The sequence below is a fragment of the Manis pentadactyla genome, chromosome 8, assembly GCF_030020395.1.
Source record: "Manis pentadactyla isolate mManPen7 chromosome 8, mManPen7.hap1, whole genome shotgun sequence".
NCBI classification, from domain to species: domain Eukaryota; kingdom Metazoa; phylum Chordata; class Mammalia; order Pholidota; family Manidae; genus Manis; species Manis pentadactyla.
In genome coordinates, this window is record NC_080026.1 from 81974056 (window position 1) to 81989758 (window position 15703).

At 38.5% G+C, this 15703-nt stretch overlaps 1 protein-coding gene across 4 annotated transcripts in view; it reads right to left on the reverse strand.

Annotated features, from left to right (window-relative positions):
• Nucleotides 1-6252: 6252 nt before the first annotated feature.
• Nucleotides 6253-15703, reverse strand: part of SLC16A9 (solute carrier family 16 member 9) — a 62128-nt gene continuing 52677 nt past the window's right edge. For all 4 annotated transcript variants that reach the window (XM_057505886.1, XM_036895080.2, XM_057505887.1 and 1 more), the window contains 3 exons: nt 13452-13547; nt 8107-9024; nt 6253-7721 (listed from right to left, as the gene is read on the reverse strand). In XM_057505886.1, coding sequence (XP_057361869.1) covers nt 7543-7721; nt 8107-9024; nt 13452-13547 — 1193 coding nt within the window. In that variant the 3' untranslated portion in view covers nt 6253-7542. The remainder of the gene's footprint in view (nt 7722-8106; nt 9025-13451; nt 13548-15703) is intronic.

The window sequence follows — 15703 nt, forward strand, 5'->3', positions numbered from 1 at the left end:
AGGGTCTCATTGGTGAAATTTGGAGGCCAGAAAACCAACTAATTTTTCTGAAACTGGTAAACAAAGAGAAAGAATCAAATACATATCTTGGTTTCCCTGTATCCACTGTTACTGAGGAAACTGATAGTTGAAAAGGGGAATCTTCTCTTTAAAGAACTATGTCAGTCAATAGATGAAGAAGGAATGGTAGAATTAGAGTATCATGATTTTGCCGCCTCTATTATAATAATGAGCATAGGCAATGCTCCCATATAGCTGGAAAAGCCCATAGGTGAAGAAACCATTATGAAGAAATTTATAATGGATGATTATATTGGACCCACTGCTCAATCTTAACACACACACACACACACACACACACACACAAAAGGGAGACAACTAGACATTTAGAGCACCCTGATGGAAGTACACATCCACCAGTGAATTTTTCTTACCAAATAATCAACCCTGAATGTGATCAAGATATAACTACTACCAGTTTCCAGGTAGTACTGGGTCCAAAGAATATATTAAATGACACCAGGGGGGTACAATCAGCAAAATCCAGAATGTGGGAAACTCTATAGTACAAATAATCTGATGTCTTCAACAAAGTAAGCAAAGGAAAATCTTTAAATTAAAAGAGATGTAAGATTCATATCATCTAAATATAATGTGTAGTAGGAATTTTTAAGTATGTTTTTGGATGGCAATATCTAGAATAGCACTGCCCAATAAATATATAATATGCACCATATGTGTGATCTTAAATCTTATAGCCCTCAGTCCTGCAGGAAGCTGTAGAACTCGGTTGGTGCTTCAGGGTTGTCCCAAATGAGTCAAGGAGGCCATTCATCAGTCACTGAGGCCAAGGTCTCTGGCATCTGGCTTCCCTTGAGAAGGGAGTGTAATCCCTTTAGCGGTAGGCAGTTCCCGGAGCAGGCCTCAGCTATGAGCCCTCAGCAGCCAAGCTCAGCCTGTGGAGGACCAAGTACTTAGGTCCTGAAGGGATGTCTGCGGGGAGTACACCCCAGCATGCACTACAACAGCAAATGTATATACCTTTTTCTTCCCCAGGGCAATCTCATAGATAGAATAGACCTTAAAGCACAAATTCTAGAGTACCATGGAATCTACTTTTTGCTTGAAGAAATCACTTGAACACAAGGACTGCATTTGTTTTGTTCATCACCACTACCTCAGTGCCTTTGTGCCTAGTACAGGGGGTGTGCTAAATAACAATTTGTTGAATGAATCCATAAGTTAACAAGTACATTTTTAAAAGTGCTCTCTGGATTTATACTTAATTGAATAGCAATTGCTCCTACTGAAGCGTGAACTTCCTTGGGGAAAGAACCTTCCTTACTTTTTTTATATTTCTAGCATCTAGGATAGCCTCCAGGAGTGATTTGCTGCCCCCTACTACCACCACCACCACCAACACACACACACACACACACACAGACAATTGTTTGCAGAGCAATAGTTTGACAAAGGCCCACCCATTTACTAGTGAAACAAGAATCCAATTTACTATATATATACACATACCATTTTATCATATACCTCCTACTTTTTATGATATCAGGGTTTATATTCTAATATATCACTTATAAGAGCAGGAGTCCAAAATAATTTCTATTTTTAGAAACTACTACATGCTGGACATTTTGCATCTATTATTGCCAAACCTTCCCACAGTAAAGCTTGCTGATTACAAAAGTGGAGCTCAGGCAGTTTAACAAGCCCAACTAAGATTACCCATCTATGCAGATGGTAACACGGAGCTAGGAGGTCAAAGCCTGCTCTGTTGGACTCCGGATGCCAGGCTTCCTCCTCTGTGCCAGGCTATTTTCCTGTTACCTCCTACCCCTGATGCCCACCTCACCAGGCCCCAGGCACTTACAACAGCCTTCAGCACTCCATCAATGTCCTGGGGGTATGCTCCCACTCACGGAACTGTCCAGACTAACCAGGCTAACCAGACTCAACTGCCATTTCCTTTACCACCTAGAGCCATGCTCTTCCCGCAGATCCCTTGAGGAGGATGGGGGCAGGCAAATCCCTGTAAGGTGAAACCAATAACCCACAAAGGAAGTCCACCTCAAGCTTCTTATAGAAGCCCAGATGAAAGGAGGCTTCCACTTAACTAAACAAAACCCTGAGGTTTTCAGTTTTCAGGTATTTCTGCAAAGACTGTGATGCCCCAAGTCCTGAAACAAGGTTTTCCTGAGATGTTTCACAGCTGTTACCTCAGTAGCAGTAATGAAGACATATGTGTTCCTCTCCCTCTCCCTCACCCTCCCTCTCCCCATCCCCGCCCCTCACACACGCATACCTTCTCCCAGGTTTCTTGAGGACATCCATTCCCCAGTTTCATCAGAGTAGGCTGCCAGAGAGAGAGATGCTTCTGTTGTCAGCTTCCCTTGGTTCACACCACTTCCCAGGGCTTTGAGAACAAGTTATAGACACAGCTCTTGTCCCTGCTTATGCCTCTCTGCTAGTGACTGCTAAAATGCCCCTTGGTAGTTACAGATGTTTTCCATCTTGGACAGATGAAGGTCCCATATATTAGTGCATTTCACTGCACAAACCAACACTACAGTTCTCTCCAGGGACCTGGCCCATCCTGACTCTGGGAAGCAAGGCACATTCACTGGCGTCAAATGATTCTTCCATTGAGCCCTTGTTCCTGCTTGACCTTCAGGGAGATGCATTTTCTTCAGGAGGTGATCCTGCCCAGGAGTTCTCAGAAGGCACCCTCCCAGCAGCCTTAGAGACCATGGGCAAAGGAGCAGCTGACCTGGCCCATCACCTCTGAGAGGCTGATAGAGCCAGTCCCACCTGGTCTTCTCGCTGTTATGAGCTACTCTTAGAAAGGCCGATGAGCGCTGTACATGTTCACAAATTTTCTAATCTAAGATGGAGGAATAATGACTTGCCTCATCACAACAGGAACTTTTCCAGGAAGAAAAAAGAGGCATAGTTCTATGATTGTGTAGCTTTAAGTTGACCTACAGCAGGGCAGCACTTTGACCACCATTAATTATTTGTTATTGAAAACATACTGTTTACCAGAGATTTTAGACTAGAAAAAAATGGATTAGATTTTCAAAATATGTATGTATATATATTTGCAAGGAGAGAAAACAAAAAGTAATGACTCTTTAGGACAAGGAATGCATGTAGTAAATGTTAGGCTGGAGAAAGGAAAAACAAGGACATGCAAACAGAACAGAGAGATGCCATAGGGGGAGAACAGACCAGACCCCAAAGTCCATGCCGTATATGGAAAGGGGACAGCTCTCCCTGAATTCCATCCTGATGTGCCAACTAAGACCCGGATGTCAGCCTCCTCCCTCTTGGAAGGAAAAAAGTTTCTAGTTGTCTATTATGTCACCTTTAGCCAATCATACCTCTCCACACCCCCTAGGATAGCTTGCCCACTCCTCCCCCTCCTAATCCCTTATAAACCCCCCACCTCCCCAACCAGGTGTGACTTCTCTGGCCTCTGACAATAAGGCCACAGAACCTCACCCGGGGGTATTTAAATAAATTACCTGGCCCTTTGTTGCCTCTCTTTGCCTGTTTATTTCGGCTAGAATTCATCTTACAGTAAAAAGCAACTAATGTGTCTGAGAACTGCTAGAAATAGAATCCCAGACCTGGCAAGGAATTATACTCCTTCAAGAGTAAATCTCAGGCTTACTGGGAAGGCCTAAGGGCCCTGAGCTGAAGCCAATTAGTGCTCAGTAAACAAATAGGAGCATTTTGCTTTCTGCCCAATTTCAGGCCCAACTTCCAAGTAGCTCAGATGATGAGTTCTTAAGAAAAAAAATAAAAGTTCAAATTCCCATAGCAGTTTAATTTACAAAGTGAATTCTATTTGATTTGTGGAGGAACAGCATGTATTTTGTTTTTTGTGTCTGAATGGAAATTCCAGAAAAATGTGCTGAGTCATGAATCCCTAAGGATAAAAGATTTTGAGAAGAACACGCCTGGGGGAGGACAGGGGCTTTGACAGTTGTACAAGTTAGGGATGACAGAAGGCTCGTTATTCTTCTTCTAAATGAGGCCCTTCAATGCCAACATTTACCCCACACCTGTGCCCAGGAACACTTGATATCTCCCTCAGGTATTGAGAAGTCACACACTAAAGAAAAATGGCACAACAAAAAATAATAATGATAGCCAATATTTACTGGACATGATCCAGGCATACATATGCATTATCTTATTCAATTTCCACAATAGCCCTATGATGTGTTTGACAAATGAGTAAACTGAGACTTTGAGAGGCTAGGCTGATGCTCACAATCACCCAGCCACAGGCACCGGCCCAGGAATTACAATCTTAGCAAGTGTGTATACTGCATCTCCAAATATTACCCGTTTATTCATAAATCTCTCATCATTTTAACCAGTTGTGGTTAAACTCCTTACTTAAAAAGGCATCTTATTAACTGGAATACTTCAGATGCAATTGACTGTGGAGCAGAAGGTCCTTAGATTGTTATTAATGAGGGAAAAATTATATGGCACTGCTGATGTAAATTGCATATTTTATGTGTTTAATGTAACACTCCTTCTAAGTAAAAGAAAAATCGACATTCTTCCCTTCAAAATAGAGCCCTTCTATTCTTCCTGAAATGTCCTTTGTTAAGATAATCCTATACTGATTGCTAGAAGTTGAGGCTCCCTGAGGTCATGCGACTTCCAGCCAACGCACCATTCAGTGATGACCTCCCAGGGCTGGATCTTCTTGGGAATTGATCCCTATGGGGCCTTTAATGTTGGTGGCTGAAACTTCTCACCTGATGACATGGTCACCCTGGAGAAAATTAGGTCACCAGCTGGCTCCTAGGAGGCTCATCAGAGAGACAGAGAGAGACAGAGAGACAGAGGCAGGAGGCTGCAAGGAAGAGCGAGATGTGTAAACAGGGAGGAGGGCCTCTAATAAATTTACTTCACGTTTCCCCAATTCAGCCCCAGGCTGAGTTCTTAGAATGCTAAAAAATATCTTTGAGTCACAAAAGAAAGATTATATGCTAATCAATATCATTTCACTGTGTTGAAATTTTAACTGTGTTTAAAAATGCTAATTCTTAGGTAGTGGGCAATTCATGAATAATGTTTTATAAAAACATGACCTCTCTAGTCACTAAAGGATTTGTTTTATAGCCAACTCCACCTAGGCCCCATTTTCTAGCCATGCTAGAAATCAAAGGATTTACTGGAAACATTTCTCACTGTGCTTTTGGACATGTAAAATACTTTTATGCCTCACATATACATATATAAAGGATATGTTGTTCATATCATGACAGTTATGTTTTGTTCCATAAATGAGGATCATAATCCCCATCTCATGGGGGCTATTATGAGTGGCAAATAATATAATGTGCTTGGAACACATTAAGAATTCGGTTAATAGTTGGTGAGATCATTGTTAAGAATCTTAAAGAGGCGTTTGTCCCCTTTACTTCAAAAGGAATCTGTAGGACTGATATGTTAGCTTCTTGGAAGGCAATGGTCAAAATAATTTAGCAAACTGACTTTTGAATATGCTGATATCCAATCCCCAGATTCCGGGGTCTGAAGTGCACAGGAGGTAATTTATATGTGTACATTCATGTGAAGCATCACTGCAACTGGGGAGAAGGAGGCCTGGCTAAGAAGGGAAAAGGCAAACACACCAATGCAAAAGAAACTAAAAAATATTTTATTGTAACTTAAAATTCATTCCGTAGACAACAGATAATGCACACACAGGATGACATTAGTAGACTTTTGGGCAATTATCAACATGGATGAATGCGGGGATGTCATACATTTAAACTTTTTCAGGTTATTGGATTTCCTGAACATGTAATGGCAAAAAGGAACTTTCAACACAAAAACACTTACATTTTTATAAATGTCACACTGACTAACCTTGACAGTGACTAAAGAATGAGGTACAGAAAACTTTCCAGAAGTCTGAGTATGGAGCAGAAGTCCAAGGTGCTTTGGAGCCCCGTTACTGTGTTATTGAGTAGGATTAACGGTTATGAAATTCCCCACACTCCAGGTTTACTGGAGTAAAACATAGAAAAGCACTATTACCTACCTCACTGAGGTGTTGTGGGGATCCATGCTTATAAAGTGCTTCAGGCGCCTTCGAAGAAAGGCAACATAGAAGTATAAAATAACCTTACATATTTCAAAAGAAATGAAAAGACAATTTTGGCACAATAGGAAGAGTGCCTCCTATTACTTGGCTATTTATTAAAAAAAAAAAAGACAAAACCCTTATTGTTCTTGTGTTTTTCAGTGAAGAGAACAAATGTTTCTCTATTGCCAGTCTTAAAACAATCATTCTCAACGCTGGCTGTGCTATCAGAATCACTTGAAGAGTTTATTAAACATATAGATACTTGGCTCATAGCCTAGACCTACAGAATTAAAATTTCTAAGAGTAGTAGTACTCAGGCAACTATATGTTTCATAAGACCTAGAGGATTCTGATGCTAACAGTTTAAAAAACATTTCTTTGGAAAAATGTCAACTGATTAAACTTTGATTTTCTTCCTGGAATATTTTTCTTATGATTGAATAAAATTTGATCAGGTTATAAATTTCTTATTGCTCTTTCCCTTGCCATGTCCCACATAGACACACACGCAAACTTTTTAGTTCTGCCCTTGAATTAAAATTGATAGTGGTAAAAAAATCTGATAGTAGCAAGTAAATTCTTCATCATGAAGGTATGCAAGGCTTATAATTCATCCCCACTGTGGCCAAAGCAAATGGATGTTTCCCATTTGCCAAAATGGAATGGTTTAAATATGCATTTCCAATTTGGAAACAGGTAAAACCAGCACTTCATGGAAATAGCAACTGAGTAGATGCTGACAGACAAAAGTGAGCAGGTTATGCCAGCCAACCATGAAGAAAGGCTACAGAGGCTACTCTGCTTGGAGATTGCCTGCATCTCAGCAAAAAATGCCTTAGGAATTGAAATGATTTAATCTCAGTGGGCACCAAACATAGGGTGCTTCATCAAGGTAAACAAAATAGAATAATGAACTAGTGACTATGATTTAAAATATCTGTTTTAAAAAATGATCAGCTTGCTCCATGGCAATTCTTAATGCTATTTTAGTAACCATTTTCATTTCCTGGCTGGCTTGAAGTATTCTATTTACTAGCTAGTCTAACACAGAGAAGAGTTAGTCCTTCATGGCCTTCACACATATCATGCTGCTTGCATCAGTTTTAAAATAGATGAGTCCCCTCTGGTGTCTTGCAATGCAACTAATAGAGTCTGCAGAGAAATTCTATTTCTTTGCACAGAGAAAGTCTTCTGAGGCTGGCTGAGATGTTCACAAAGTCAAAAATCATGAATAATAGTAAAACAGAAGAATCCTGCTTCTCGGAAAAGGAAAAAAGAAAAAAAGAAAGGAGATAGAGGCTATACATATAATAGATAAGAAAATAAGATATGTCTTTTTAAAAAAATTCAAAGTCAGCCACAGTGAAATTGTGCTATAGGAAAACAGTAGAGTGTCTTCCAATATTCCTCTAAACATTAGAGGCAACTTTGTACAAAAAGGCCGTTGGAGCTGGCCTGGGAAGTTGCTTGTTGCATGTATTCCAGAAGGGCAAGGCTGCCAGCAGCAGAATAAAACCTCCCAGCAGGACGCAGAAGCCACTAAAATAAAAGGCAATGTCATAGGTCTGGGTCCAGTCATAAAACCAACCTGTAAAGAAAGGAAGAAAAAGTGAATTTGATAGAGCATGAAGATGAAGTCCACACCCTAATCTTATCAATGTGATATACTCTTAGGATTAAGATATACGTTATCCCACCTTTCTGAAGTGTCCTATTGGGGGTTAGCAGAGGAGAATTTCTCAAATATTTGGACAAGAATAAGCAGGCACTTGGAGTTTTTCCCAAATAAAAGAAGAACACAAATCCTTGAGCTTTTTCAACTATATCAAAGTGCTTTTGAATAAATAATTACCATGAGTTATCTATGCAGATTTATTTTGTGCTAAACTGTGCTACTATTACCATCTGAATTTCTATATACAGGGATGTTACAAAGAAGGAGAGTAAAGTGAGTTGACTTTAAGATAGCTTACCAACAATTGGTGGTCCAAGACTATTTCCAAGTCCAGCAAAGAACATTAATATCCCATAAGCATGGGCTAACTTTTCAATTCCCACAGTCTTTGTGGTCACATATGGGAAAATAGACCAGTTACCAGTAAGAAAACCTAGGATCCCAGAAAGTATTGCCAAGGTGACATAACTTTTGGCCAATGGAATTGCACATAAGGCCAGGCCCATGATTATTAAGGTAGTTATATAAAGATACAAAGTATTAATCCACTTGAAGTCAGCCAGTATCCCTAAAAGGAGTTTACCAACTGCTGTCATAATGCCGATAATGGAAATAAGAGGCATAATCGACTCTTCTTCTTTCACGTTTGAACTTCTTGCTACATCTTCCATAAGTAATGAAGGTGGAAACCCTCCAATGTCAAAAAGAAAGATAGCAATGAAAAGTGCTGAAAATACTTTGTTTTTAAAAAGAGACGCAGTTTCTCCACAGTAGTTTTTATATAATTGCCACTTCCTCTTGGCAAGCTGTTTGCAAAAATAGGTCTGTTCTGCAACTTTCTTTTTGTATGTTTCAGTCTCTTTCATGCGTGCCATTGTTGCTGGGTTTTTATGAAGCAGACTCTCCTGTTTCCAGTCACCATTGGCTAAAGTGCTTTTGCCTATTTCCTCACTACTGTAGTTCTTTTCAAGAATATTTATGTTTTCTTCCGGGCTCTTTTCTTTTTCATTGTAAATGGAGTATCTATCTGGTACATTTTCCAGAGCTGTTTTTTCAGGCAAAGGGCAATCAGAGGACTGGAGGGGTCGCATCAGACTGCCACAGGCTAATATATTTAAAGCTAAAGCACCCACAATCAGCAGGCATCCATCCAGTCCATAGAACTCAATCAGCAACCTCTGCAGAGCAGCATATATAAAAAGTCCAACACTTGAACCTAAAAAGGAAATGGGAACTGTTCAATCTTAATCTCTTATAATTTGGGGATCTCAGAACAAGCATAATTGGTACCACAATCCAATTTCTTTTTTACACTGGCATTCATGTATGCCTTCATATTAAAATCATAGCAAGAATATTGAAGACAGCGATAATAGCAATAACAGTAATACTGATAGAATATTTAAGATTCGCATTCATAGTTCAGGCACTGTGTTAAGTCCTTGCCATTGCACCATTCTGTTTAACCCTTACAATGATTCCTTTGGGTAGGTCCTATTATTATTCCCAGTCACCACATGAAGTGACCTGGTGCTAGAAAGGTTGAGAAATTTACCACAGATCACAAAGCTGTACATGGCACAAGGAGGATTCACTCTCAATCAGTCTGACTCCAGCAGTCCATATTCTTAACATATTCTTTCTGCAACTACTTTTTTTGCATTTCTTATGTGCCAGGCACCATATTATATATTTATTTCCATTTGAAAAGCAAATTTTCATATTTTATTTTTGAGATGAAGAGTATTTTAGTTTCAAGATATTTGTAATAGTTGGATAGTTGAAATCCATTGCTGAATCACCAACATGAATGATTTGCATTTTTAATGAATTAAGAAAACTGTGAGAAAAGCAAAGTGAATTTGGCCGGGTATTTAAATTACAAAGTATGCCTGGTTTGCACATCCATGCAACACCCTGAACATGCCAGCTTTTTAGCACAGATCATACAAAACACTCTGGAATGGCAAGTTATAACACACCAATTAATGTGCAGGGTTCTCATCTGGCTCTGATTTCAGTTTTTTAAAAGTTGAGTATTTTAAAATGTAAACATCATTGAGAAATGCCATGTGAAAAACCCAGAAAGAAATAAATAGATCTTAAAAAAAAAGTCTAATTAGGCTGATCATATCTTTTAAATGGTCTATACTAAATTGTATCACAAATCAAACAGGATGCCATGCTTTCAGTAAAAACCCATCTTATCAAAAATTCTTACAAATAACCAGATGGCTCTTTGAGTTGTAAGAAAACATTTTTCTTTGGGGCCACAGTTGAACCTTTCTAACATTTTAAAAGTTAATTCCTTCATTCCTGAAGACAAAAAAATATCAGTATGCAAATGTTAAGTAAAAACTAAGGTTAACATAATGGCAGCTAAAATAGTATCTTTTTGTGGCTACTAAGAGAATATCTTTTTTGCTGCTAGTACTTTTGAGAAATAATAATATAGACAAATCTAGTATTTCCCATAACTTTTTTAAAGTGGTGCATACTTCAAAAGTTAAAAGCACTTCAGAAAACAAACTGAAAGGATTGAACATAGAAAGACTACTTCATTACTTTTGTACTGTATGCACATCTATTCACTGTTATTTCATATTTTTGTCCACCATTTCTTTGTACAGATTCGAACTAAGTGCCATATCATTGGATACTTAAAAATACTGTTGGTGCTTTGAAAATTCTACATTTTGACCTTAAGTTGAGGAAATAAACAATATCCCCATTGCTCACCAGCCAAGTTTACCTGTCAACATCATGAAATATGAGGGAAACATATCTCATCAATCCAAAAGATGTTCATTGAACACCTACGATACGCTAAGCATATGACAGGGCAGCAAAATCAAATTGCATGTTGTGGACTAGTTTCCACAAGAAAGCAGCCACTGCTTAGAAAGATGCAGGAATTCCTTTGGGGCAATGAAGAGCAATTTAGAACTTTCTTGTGCAACTGTGTACCTATAAAACTATAATTTTCAATCTTCAAAAAGAAAGTCTCAATTTAAAAATCACCTGTGTAAAGGGAAAAGTGAAATAAAGCACTAATTATGCTTTCTATATGTCTAAATTACACATTATCACAAAGAAGGAAATTACTAATTGATTTCAGAGAATCTGAAACAGTAAGAGATACACTCATGCTTTGATTTACTCGTTAATACCAAAGGTCAATAAACTTTTCCTATTAAGGGCCAGAGAGTAAATATTTAAGGCACTGTTGACCATATAATCTCTGTTACAAATACTCAACTCTGCACTTGAAGCGTGCAAGTAGCCTGAGAAGAATGGTAAAGGAATGAGCATGGATGTGTTCCAGTAACACTTTATTTATGGCCACTGAAATTCTAATTTCATGTAATTTTCATGTCACACAATATTCTTCCTTTATTTTTTTTTTAAAATATACAAAAATGTAAAACTCATTCTTATCTCTTGAACTATCTAAAAACAGACAGTGACCATACTTGGCCCTTGGGCATTAGTTTACCAACCCATTCACCATGAAGCAAGACCGCACCCCTAAAACCTTTGCTTTATGCACATGTTTCTTTTTTTCAACTAGACCACAATATATCAAGTGTTTTTTTTAATTTTTGGTTTCTTTTCAATTAGAAAAATATAGTCTACTGTGAGTTTTGTTTTACATATCATCTCTTTCACTGAAGGTGGATGTTATAGACCGAATGTTGTGTCCCTGTCAAATTCATATTTTGAAACCCTAACCCCAAATGTGATGATATTTGGAGGTGAGGCCCTAAAGAGGCGACCAGTTCATGAGGGTGAAGCCTCTATTAAAGGTGACGCCAGAGAGCTTCCTCATCCTTTCTGTCATATGAGTCATAGCAGAAAGTCAGCAGCCTGCAGCCTAGAAGAGGACCTTCACCAGAGCCCAGCCATGCCAGCACCCTGATCTCAGGCTTCCAGCCTCCAGAGCTGTGAGAAATAAATGTCTGTTGTTTATAAGCCACCTCGTCTATGGCACTTTTTTCAAGAAGCCCAAATGGACTAGGATAGTGGATCCATGCTTCTCCCCGACTGTGCCTCACCTCGCTCCCTGTGAGGTGAAACTGCAAAATCCTTAATTCTGCCACATCTTGACTGTCCACAGGCAATCCACAGCCCAGGGCCTTATACCCTCCCTCCTCTCTAGAGTGAGTGACAGGCAAGCACCAGTCTTTTACCACACAATTTCCAAGATTTTCAGTACAGATAAATTGGGCATTAAGGGAAACCTAGGTGGCAGTTACAATGCTAACACCTGTAGAGTCCTTGCCACATGCCCTGCACATATGCTCCTTCAATATTCCCAGTATCCTGATGTGATGAGTGCTGTCCTTCATCTCAATTTGCAGTTCAGAAAACTTAACAGTTAACTTAACAGAACAGTGAAGGAACTTGTCCATCACCAGACAGCTAGTGGGTAATGCAGGCAGGATTCAAAACCAGGAGGGCTGGCCCCAGGGTTTGTGCTCATCACTACATTACAGTGTAGGTGCAGCAGGGGAAAAGCATCGCAGAGGGAGGACCTGTTGTCCTCTAAGCTGCCATGGCTGTTCTCGCTCTCTCTCCTACACCTGTGGGAGAGCCCGTCAGCTTCTTTAAACTGATTCCAACTGCTCTGGATTCTCCATCTTCTGTTTTTTTTCTGTTTCCTCTCCCAGCTCCGCATTTGCCATGTCCTTGGACTCTGGCCTTGTCCCCTCATAAGCCATGACTTACATTTCTTAAGTAATGGCATTGCTTCCTTAAAGTGCCTTGGGTAAATAGCCAGCTCAATTTAATGCGATCTGGAGTCACACAGGTGCCACTGGGTCGGCCTCAGGAACAAAGCATAGTTTGGATCCTGTGGCCACATATACCACTGAACATACTCAGCGCAGCTGACAGTCTGACTTCCCAGGAATAACTGTTCATAAACAAGTAGCAGAGGTAAACTTATAATACTTACTAAACTTGGCAGCTTTATCTCCTAAGCAAACTCATAAAATATTGGGCCACAGAAAATTTTGAGAAATTCTCTAAACAGCTTAGAAAAAAATCTATCTGAAAAGTGAAACACCACTTTAAACTATTGTAGAGAGTCCAGAAGGCTTTCATATTTACATTTCCTCCCACCCCAGAGATAATCTCTTGTTTATTAAGGGAATAACAAGACTAATCATGTTTGGATATGGCACCTAGGCCAGTGAGACATATTCATAAGTCAGTACTTCGGAAAAATTTAAAGTTCTACAATAAATATAGATGGAGAGATGTCAGCATCAGCCTTTCTGACAATGACCTTAAGGGTCTCCATTTTCCTTCCAAACTTTCTCCAGTGTAAGGTGCTCTCTGCTTCCCTTAGCAAAGCTTTCACTGCCATGTGCCTCTCAATTCACTGGGCCTTAAGCTTTCCTTTCCTTTATTATATTGGATATCTAATGTCCCAGATTTTTCATATATGTATCTTAGGGTTTTTTTTTAAGCTATGCTCAAATTTATAGTGGAAAACAAAATTGCCTTCTAGGAATAGAGTTAAAAAATTGTGCTGAGTGGTAGTTGAGGAATGGTTGGTTAAACATCTGTGCTTGGCAACTTTTAACTTTGATTAGAAGGCTGAATGGTGACAGTGCTGTACTTATTTTGAAAATGTACCTGTTGAAATCAGGCCAAGGGCAAGGCCTCGGTGGCTGTCAAAATACTGGCATGTAATGGTCACTGTTGCAGTGTATAATAAACCACATCCGAGACCTAAACATAAGAAGACATTGCATAAATTAAGACACACTATGTTATATTGCTGAAAAACAAAAAAAAAGGCATAATAAAGTATCTCCAATAGGACATTCTGTTACTGACTGGCTAAAACTCCTTCAGTGTCAGTTGTGCAGCTCCAGTGGACACATTTGGGCAGACTCAGCTTTCACTCACATACTCCCTAAAGTCAGGGTCAAGTAAAAAAAAAAAAAAAAATCCAATTCCTAAATCATGAATGAATACTGCAAATTTAAATTAAGACTTTATAGGAAAATAGAGAAAATGGTTAAATCACACACCAAATAGCAAAATTCAAACTTGCTCATTCAATACCTCTGTGTCTCTTCCAAGTCCTTGCCCTCAACTCAGTGTTTTCCTTCTCAAAGTCTTCTAAACAATTTTATACATTCTCTTCATCATTTCAAGCTATGTTGCTAGAGCTTGGAAGCTTGTAAAACAAAGGTGCTTGGGCAGGTCCTCTGGGGTTCTCAAATCACCCATCACAGTAAAATGTATATATATTTATACGTTTTATCTCTTAGGCATGCAAACTACCTTATTTAGGAGTAACAATGCCTTTAAGTATATTTGAAAAAAAAGGAGGAAACAAATACAATAAAATATTAACTGTTAAGTGTAAGAGGTGAGCATTTCGTTGTTTGCTATACTATTCTCTCCTTTTCTATAAATTTGAAATTTTTTTGTAATTAAAAAAATGCAACAAAATTTCTTTTTCTTAAGACTCAAGAGCAATATTTATTCCCAGATCTTCTCCAAGGCTTTTGTTTATTAATCTTTTCCTCCCAGTGATCAGTACCTGATAACCTCAGTTTGTTTTCACAAAATTTTCCTCTGGCTGTAACTCATAACTTTTTGCTTTTCTTTTATAACATCCTCTTGAGGATTTGAGGATCACTTTATAAACAACACATATAAAAATCACTCAGTAATCTAAAAACAAATTTTACTCATGGCCCCTTAGGTGAATTACTAAGATCATTTTCATTACTTTAAATTCATACTGGGACTAATTAGAAAGAATGCATGGGCTTAACAAGTATATTGCATAAATATTTTAGGAATTTAACATTTGAAACAACCCAGGACTCAGATACATTCGTGGTTACCAAAAAAGTTTTCTTAAAAAAATGAAATAGAAGAAAACAATTACATTTTTAAAAAATATTTTAAAATGAGCACACTTTTTGTATGATTTAGGGAAAAATACTATCTCATTAATTTAAACATGAATTGGATTGATTTGTAAGTTGTCATTATTTGTAAGGATACTTCAAGATATGAAATAAGAACTGTTTCTGAACTGTGAAGCCAAAACAATGTCACCCTTAACTGAAACTTCAGAACGCCTCTGGAGGGGGAGTGGATTTCCTTTCCTGTGGTTTGATTGTCAGGACTCTGTCAAATGTTAGGCACTGGGACAAGTAAAAAAAATAACACTCTGATCACTAAATGTCAATGCCAGAAAAGCTGAAAGAGCAACTTTTAAACTTTTAACCTTAGACCAAAAAGAAAGACATTTTTAAAAATTACTTCAAGGCCATGGGTTTCAGATAAGCTTATCTCATTTGTTTTTTAATGGAGCAAAAATTTGAACTGGCTTTTCCTCAAATATTTCAAAAACCAGAATGAAGCATCATCCATATCAGGATGACTTTAAACCAGAAGTTATTAAAGAATCCCTAGAGTTCCCAACATCTTTTACCAGAACCCATGAATTCAAAACTATTTTCATAATACTGTGGACCCTCCTTACTCAGTTTCACTTTCCAGAGTTTCAGTCACGCACAGTCAACCGCTGTCAGGAAGCAGACGATCCTCCTCCTGACATGTCATCAGAAGGTCAATAGTAACCTAATGCTGTGTCTCAGTGCTTATGTCTTTCAGCTCTTCTCATCACATAGGCATTTTATCAACTCAACGTTGTCAAAAGAAGGAGGGTGAGTGCAGTGCAATAAGGTATTTTGAGAGAGAGACCATATCCACCTAACTTTTATTACAGTATATTGTTACAACTATTCTATTTTTAGTTATGATTTTAAGCTACTACTGTGCCTGATTTGTAAATTAAACTTTAGCATAGGTATGTATGTATGTATGTATGTACGTATAACTTGGAACATATCAGTCAT